This window comes from Poecilia latipinna, unplaced genomic scaffold (assembly GCF_001443285.1).
Source record: "Poecilia latipinna isolate Pla-1442-1.1 unplaced genomic scaffold, P_latipinna-1.0 Scaffold252, whole genome shotgun sequence".
Classification (NCBI taxonomy): Eukaryota; Metazoa; Chordata; class Actinopteri; order Cyprinodontiformes; family Poeciliidae; genus Poecilia; species Poecilia latipinna.
The window spans coordinates 503,284-511,594 of NW_015112868.1; the positions used below are offsets into that span (position 1 = coordinate 503,284).

The following is an 8,311-nucleotide window of genomic DNA, read 5'->3' on the forward strand; positions in this document are numbered from 1 at the left end:
ACATTAGTATTATTGTTTCTAAATGAATATGCATCCTTTTCGTTATTTTGACCTTTTCTCATTTTCTGAAAATAACTACATAATTTTTGCTTGCAATATTGTTGGCATGTTGTCAGTAGTTCATAGAATAAAAGAACAATGTTCATTTTACTCAAACATATAACTATGAAAAGTAAAATCAGAGAAACTGATCATTTTAAGTGGTCTCTTGAGTTTTTTTCCAGAGCTGTATATCCTTTCTCTTTCACCTATGAAGTGGAAGAGGAAGGTATGAATACTTTGCCAAGGAACTGTAGTTAAGCTCAGGCTACCTGCCTTACCAGAGAGGATACAAAAAAAAAAAAATCAAAAAAAAAATAGAAACCTCTCTTTACTTAAAACAACTTTTGGGGTTTGTTGGGCAAAGTAAGGCAAACTGGTACGCAGTGAATCACATTATGCGTCAGACTTTAGGAAATTTTTGTTTTTTCCCCATGTGAAAATGTGCATAACTGTTTCCAGCCTGACGTTCATATTTTAAAGAGGTTCCCACAGATAAAAGATTTGCTCAAAGGCATAAAAAGGCTGTTTTCACAGAGATTTGCTTTCATTATGTCACCTCTCCCCTTTCTTGTTTCCACATTCCTTTTAAAAATGCAACACCAAGGTCACCGTGGTTTAGTGGAGGAGGTGTTTTCTCACAGACTTGAGGTTCTCGTTAATTGTCGAGCAGAAACAGTTTTGATTCGACTGAAACAAAAATAAGTTCCGTATCTCTTCGTTTCATTTGATTAGACACAGTTTATCTGCCACAGTCCTTCAGTTATTTCTGCCTGTCACACTTAAAGGTTTTTAAAAGTATTCCAAAACTCAGACGATCTGCCATGGTTGCAGATGAATAATTTAAACCTAATTAACACCTCTTCACACTTGGGAACAGATTGCATTTTCACACCTAAACTTGACAAACTGTGGAGGAGCTGCTTGTGTTCATCTACAAGAGGAGAAAATATCCACTGCAGCTATTCTTACTTCGCCATGGTTGACTTTGTAAGGTTAATGCCAGAGAATATACATGTGACCATCACTACCCGCCTCAGGTTGATTCTATTAGTAAAGGTATGGCTTGACAGAAGCAATAAAACAAACAAACAAACAAACAAACAAACAAACAAACAAACAAACAAACAAACAAACAAACAAACAAAAAAGCAATTAGGATAAACTGAATAGGGCTGGAAAGTGAGAGTTTCTGTCAGCATATTTCTGCAGAGTCTTTCTATTCGAATCACAATGGAGTGAAACTCTGCCAAGGGTTCTGGGTTCAGAGCAGTCTATTTGTTAAACTCTTTGTGAGCTCTTGTCATTGCAGAACAATGCAGGATTATGCTTTGTGCACAACAGTGGTCTTAAATGAAGTCATAACAAATCTCCAACCATATTGTAGTCATGATGTCAAGTCAGACGTGATGTCTTGAGGAAAACACAATAGGTCTGTGGTGCACCAATTCAATAACAAAGCCTAAGACACAATGGAGCGTTTCCTGTGAGATCTCAAAGCAGAAACATCTCAGTTCCCTGCAGATGGTGTGCAGCTTTACCCTAAACTATCTAATCACAGATTAGTACGTTTTATCCCTACTTTGATATATTATTTCTACAATTTGGTGGAAAAGTATTTGCCTTATAATGCATTTATTTTCTTTTTGCTTTTGTGTCACAGTTAAATGTTTCAGATAATCAAAGTCAGATTAACGCCAGACAAAGATAGCCACAGTAAATATAAAAAGCTGATTTTAAATATGGATTTTGTTTATTGACAGAACAAAGGTATGCAGCCCAAAGCCGGCGTCCCATGCAAAAACAGTTACTTTCCTTGCTGTTCATTCGTGAATTAACTGATTAACCACATTTTTTTCAGCTTCACTAGCACCATCTGGGCCTGATTACTAGCAGAAATGTACAGTGAGGGAAGGTTATGAGTAGAGCCTGTGTGACAACATCGAGTGTCTAAAAGAACCACATCATGTCCAGATATTAAGCTCTTTCTGAGGCATTGCAACTGCATCCAACCACAATGACAGGCATTACTCTGAAGCAAAGAACATATGGCATCGTGGTGAAACTTCAGAACCAGACCTACACCGGGAATGCATTGATGACTCATCCAAACGATCGCAACTGACCCAGAAGAGCATCTACAGCGCTGCAGGACTCACTTGTGATTGATAGGTTCAACAATAAGTAAGAGACGGGGCAATGATGTTTTTCCAAAACACATTTAAATGACCAAGATTTTGAGGAAGGTGTTTTGTGTCTGTATTCCATGTGATATTAAGCTAACATACCACCCCAAATGGAGTTGTTACTGTGATATTCTATGGCTGTATTTTTTGCTTCAGGACCTGGAAAACTTCATATAATTGGAGGAACTGTGGATCGTTTCCTCCAGCAGCAAATCCTGAAGGATTTTGTCCAACCATCCATACATAGTCAAAGTTTGGCTAAATCAGGTGTAGTGACATGACTTCAAACAGACTGTTTATGCTTGAAAGCTCTCCATTATAGTGGAATATAACCAATTCCAGAAAGAAGATTGGACCAGTGTTTGGAAATAAGTTATTGCAGTTTTGCTGTCAAGAGTGACACATGTAGTTATTGAACTGAGGTTGTAATTAATGTTTCATATTGACCCAGGCTGTTGTATATAGAACTTGTTTTATTTGTAAATACATTTTCTATTTTCATTTTAGCTGATGTTAACATCAAAACATACAGTAAAAGAAATCAAATGCAGAGTTTTTTTCAAAAACAAAATTGTTTTTCCCCCATGGACAGTTTTCTGCACTCTAAACATTTAGCCAATAAGAAAAAGGTAAATAAAATATCACAAAATACCTTTTTTTTTCAAGCAAAGTGAGTGCAAAGGAATGCGACCCAACAAGGTAAACAATAGCAAGAACATTGGCACGACAGTTGAAACACGCCTTGTCAAAGATGAGATAAAAATCCCGAAGATGGATAAAGTCATGTACAAGATGACTGCCTCTGCCGTCATGAATTGAAGCAGACAGTCCAGAGACAGTAAGCAGGTTTAGTGTGTGGGATTTGGCCTTCTGCTCTCTCTACAAGGCTGGAGATCTTTATAGAAGCCTGAATAAATGTCCTAGCACAGTCTGACGTTAGTATCACGGCCCACTAGACAAACATTGGAAGGAATGCACAAGAGCCACAAGTCACGTATATTTTTTACTTTTTGCAAACACATCATAGCTCGAGGACTTCTTCCAAAGAGGAGGACAAGTGTGATACTTAAAACTTAAGGAGGTCTGTGAAGTTATCATTTTGTAGAAATGTGAAGAAATCCTCAGAGATGTGGAAGAATACTGGCTTTCTCAACCAAATAATTTCACGCACCAACAAGGATCTGTGTGAATCAACCAAGCAACTCAAATGTTCTGATGCAAAGACAAATTTCACAACACTCTATTGGAGGAGTGCACACAGTTAACATTCGTCGGTACAGCATTTTGACTTACAGACATAAATAATCTTCTTTTTGAGTTGTGCCAAATTTCTAAGCTAAATGACAGCAATTTAGTGACTGTCATGAGATTCACTTTGTAGCTGTTCACCTCATCAGTCATGACTCAAGGTTATGTTGTATAAAGGCTCCCACATACTTGATCCAAACAGTTGGCTTGCAGTCACGTGGTTGCGGACCACTCGCATTCACACACACCTTTCATAAAATAGCGTTGACCACCAGGGGGACACCCTCTTGCTTCATTACACGTCACGTCCTGACTCGCGCATATTGAAACAGAGGAATCGTATCCTCCGTTTTGATTTTACGAAACGATTGCGGAACAAGCGTGATACTTTTCTGCCGACAAACTCCTCTGTTACATTTTCCATCCAGGAGTTAAAATGTCCTATTTGTGAATCTTAGAAATATAGTCATTATTTAGTGAACAATTGTACAAATGTACATAATTCCTCACTGCATTGGTTCAAATATCGTCAGAAGTATTCATGTCTCCTTTAGAAACAAAAACCAGACAGTGGAAGAGGAATAGTTTAAGACAAATATCAACATTGATGTGTATTTCCGCATTAAACACTGGAGCAACAAACTTCTGACCAATCACACAACACTTCGCAAAGAGCTCTGCCAAAATAGTTCAACCAGGTCCTGGTGATGAGTTTGGCAGGCGGGTATCCTTCTGCGAAGAAAATGATGACACGATGTCTTTCTGAGTCAGTGTCTTCTCTGTGTGCCCATATGACCTCTGTCCACCTTCTTGCCTTTGTCCAGAAACATGCATGCTACATAAACTGCTGTTTTCCTCTGATGGTCATACTTTTAGGATCAACAAATAATTGAGAATACTTGTCTCTAGGTATTGAGATTTTCTTTTTAAAGTATGTGAGCAGGATAAAAAATGTGCAAACTTTCAAGGTAGCGTGACTTCACCCTCAGGTGCTTCTTGAAGACAAAGTATAAAGGGGCCCTTCATTTATTTCATTTACACAAATGCCAAAACAAAACTGTAAAGTAGGAGAAAATAAACATGTTGGCAATACTATGGAGAAATGAGACATACAAAAACAACTTGGTTTTCTTATCTTAAGGTTGTGATAGTGTACAAAAAAGAGAATGTTTCTGTGAGCTGATTTCATTAAACATACAAAAAGTTGAGTCAAATTCCTGTAGAGTCAACAAAATGGCTCATGTCAACAGTAATGTGATAAAATCTTAAAGTTGGCTTTGGTTATTAAGACCAAAGAACTTCTAAAGTCAGGTGAAGTCTAAACAAAAGTCCGGAGTCCAGACTTGTTTAATAGGTGGATCAACAATATACACTGAAAACAATAGAAACAGAAGTAAAAGCGAACACTTGAATTGTCAAGTCTTGAGCGTGCATCCACCTGTTAGCATTTTTTCAAAAACAGAAAGCAACAGATGTTGCTGCACAACAATTTAAGCATCTTATCTGATGAAGACATCCAAAACATTTAAAATCAAAACACGGAAAAAAATAAAACATTTCGCAAGATGACACGGGTTAAAAAAAAAAAAAAAATTGCCTTTTTCTTAGTTAACGTGCTTGTGCATAAATTGTGCGTATTATTAAATGATTTTCCACTCCCCAGTATCACGTCTTGACAGCTAAACAACAACCAAAACCGTTTCTGTTTTTCCAAATGAGGAAAAAGGGAGAGATGACAGAGCTTTTGTCATGGAGCCAGTTTTTTTTTTTTTTTTTTTTTTTTTGTCAAAACAATATCCTTGTCCGTTACTTTATTGTTACTTCAACAACAGAACAGAAAGAGTTGGCCCATGTCCAGCTACTCTACTGGGAAATTACCTTGTTACACGTCCAGTCTGGTTGTCAGGTAACATAATGACATAGTCATAGTCACCTTTGGGGCCTTAAGTTCAGAAACCTGGGGCCAACAATGAAAAAAACCTGCTGAACATGCACTCAGTTACCATTAATAAGGACTTAGATATAGTCTTGATCAATGGTGATCTTTTCTGTATGTTGACATTTTATCTATAACTTCAAACGCAAACTTAATTTGATTAAAATTCCCCATGCAAATAAGCTAAAATATATCTTTCGCTACATGTTTTAATATCTTGAAAACTGTAACAGTTATCTACATTTGGAGCCTGATCTATTTAATTCCAATATGTTGTTTTTTTTCTTTTCTGAATATTCATAGTGAAAACATCTTAAACAACATATCTTCAATGAAAAATCAGCTTTATTCACTAATGTGGAAGTTACAGTTAAAACTAGCGCTAATGGTATTCAGGAGAACAGCAGGTGTTTTCCTTTCCTTTAGGATCTGAAGTAATTTAGCAACTTGAATCTGTTGTGTTTACCAGCTGCTACCCAAAACTTTAAAAAAGAAATGCAAACTGAAACTTTCCACATTGGCTGTACAGTTAACGCTGCAAAACACTGCTATATGTACAAAACATTTTTCTTTTTTTTTATCATTTCAAACCATTCCACTAATCCAAACGCGGCTAAAACTTGCCCTTTGAATACTTTGACTTTATTTCAGACTGACAGAAACGCCTACAAATTTCACGCACTCTGTTCTGAGGCGCGCTTCAAAACCCAAATGTGTGATCCGTGGCAGCTTTAATGAATGCCTCCTGCACCGTGATGCGAGATGTCCTTACCGTAGAAGGTATTTCTGGTGATCTGACCTCCCATGACTGGATGCAAGGTGCTTTCACCCTCTCTGCGAGCTGGATCCACGATCCTTAGTCAGGAGCGCGTTCTCAGCTGCGACATAATACTGACAGGACGCAAAAAAAATAAAAAAAAAATAAAAAAAAATAATAATAATAAAAGAAAAAGCTGATTGAAAAAAAAAAAACCTTCCGGAGAGAAGGAGAGGTTGAGCGCAACGACTGTCCAAAGCCTCATCGATATTAAGCAGCAGGCAGAGACTCTCAGATCTGAAGCGCTGTTGTCTCACTCGCTGTGAAGGGATCACGCTGAAATTAACATAGAAGGTGGTAGTGGAGGTGGAGCTTCCCAGGGTTGTTAACGCTGTAGACACCAGCGGTCCGAGAGTTCCTGCTCTGCTGCATATATCGAATGCAATCTGCTGGAGCAAACTGAAAGTAGAGCTGCAGCAACAATCCTATACGTTTTGTGAGCCTTCAGTTTCACCCCGCCCTCATCTTGTGCTTTAATGTGAAATGCGTTTCCTTTCGCACCTGTTGAGTCTCCTGTGTAGTTGTTTCTCCACTGCTCACACTTGTTTCGAGTAATCTAATACATTTTGCAAGAGGGTGATGGGGTTTTATGTAAAATGTCTCTCTTGAGCTTTAATGTTACTCCCTCATCAACAATATACCTGGGGTGTTGCTATGTTTCTTTCATGCACTTTTTCAAGGTATTTCATGCATTTTCAAGCCTTCCCCACTCAGCTCCACCAGATTAGTGGCAGCAGCAATCAGCAAACACCTGATGGTACTGCTAATCTGCTGAGCTCATACAAACTACTTCTCAAGGTTCTTAAGAATGGCTGTAAATGGCATGATGGAGGAGAATTGTTCTGACATGACGAAGGCAGAGTGCCTGAAAGAGCAGAGGCCCAATTTCGAGGTGTCAAATCGCAAAGTCAAATTTCTTTTAAGTCCTCTTTGACATATAGAACATTTTTATAACAACTGGAGGTAACAGCATCACTTAATTGTGCTATAAAATGTTAATATGTGCCTGGAAAATGCAGAATATTGCCCTTTCAGAATTGTGTTCAAAATTATCTAACTACAGTTATCGAGATATGTGTACAGGGCTCTGTATCTGGTTGAAACTCAAACCTTGCACCCACAGGACAAAAAATCTTTTACAAAAGACTTAATATTCTGAATTAGTTGTTGTCATTACTCACACTATCCCAGTTGTTGTACATGGTTGTGGGTTGTGGGTATTATGGTGAATCTGAAGCCGCCTCTGGCTGAAGACACTCTGTTGTTGTATTGACAGTCTTATGAGCTCTGGGTCATCTGCAATTTTCTTCATTTTGTAAAACATCCCCCGTCATCTCCAGAGGCTCCAGACTGGCTCTGTTTGGGCCAAAACACAACCAGCCTTCTTTATCAGCTTGTTAAGCTTTTGTTACTGGCCCTGATTCTGCTCTGATAAGATCTTACAGAGTTGTGTGCAGCACTCTATGAAAAAAAACAAACAAAAAACTCACCTGCATCCTCTCTTGCTGTTGATAAACTGATGAATGTCCTACCTCCAAAGCAAGAAAAAACTCAGAAATGCCTCACATAACATGGGAATACTGTAGATTATGGATGAATTACTGTACAAGATTAAGTCATTCTCCTATATACGATGTAGAATCACAGATGTCCTGGAAAACTGGTTAGTCCAATTGCATTGTGGGTCTAACCAAGGCTGATATTCAGTGTCTTTGCTGAGGCCCAGTTTGAACAAGACATTGTCTTAAAAAGTGACATTTTTTACTTATGCTTCTGGGTTGAACAGTACACATTATTTTGTCCACTGGATGTCCAGTTTTTGTTTTGGAGGGCTCAGCTGTTTTTTTGTTTATTTATTTATTTATTTATTTATTTATTTATTTATTTATTTATTTATTTTTCAATTATCCAGTCAATGGTTACAGTCAAAAACAGAGATCTTCTATATTCAACAGGCTATTTTCTTATTCTAATATTCTTAAATTTGATTCATATGAACACATTTTGGCTGATCCTGCATTTGGACTTCAATCTCTCTTTTTTTTCTTTTTATCAAAATTAGCTTGAACAGCATTGCTTTGGTGG

At 37.7% G+C, this 8,311-nt stretch overlaps 1 protein-coding gene across 1 annotated transcript in view; it reads right to left on the reverse strand.

The window, feature by feature from the left end:
• The window catches only part of neurl1ab (neuralized E3 ubiquitin protein ligase 1Ab), a 41,023-nt gene extending 34,351 nt beyond the window's left edge, over positions 1–6,672 (reverse strand). The window contains exon 1 of the mRNA XM_015032860.1: positions 6,182–6,672. Within this exon, the coding sequence (XP_014888346.1) occupies positions 6,182–6,215 (34 nt within the window). The 5' untranslated portion in view covers positions 6,216–6,672. The remainder of the gene's footprint in view (positions 1–6,181) is intronic.
• Between the last annotated feature and the right edge of the window lie 1,639 nt (positions 6,673–8,311).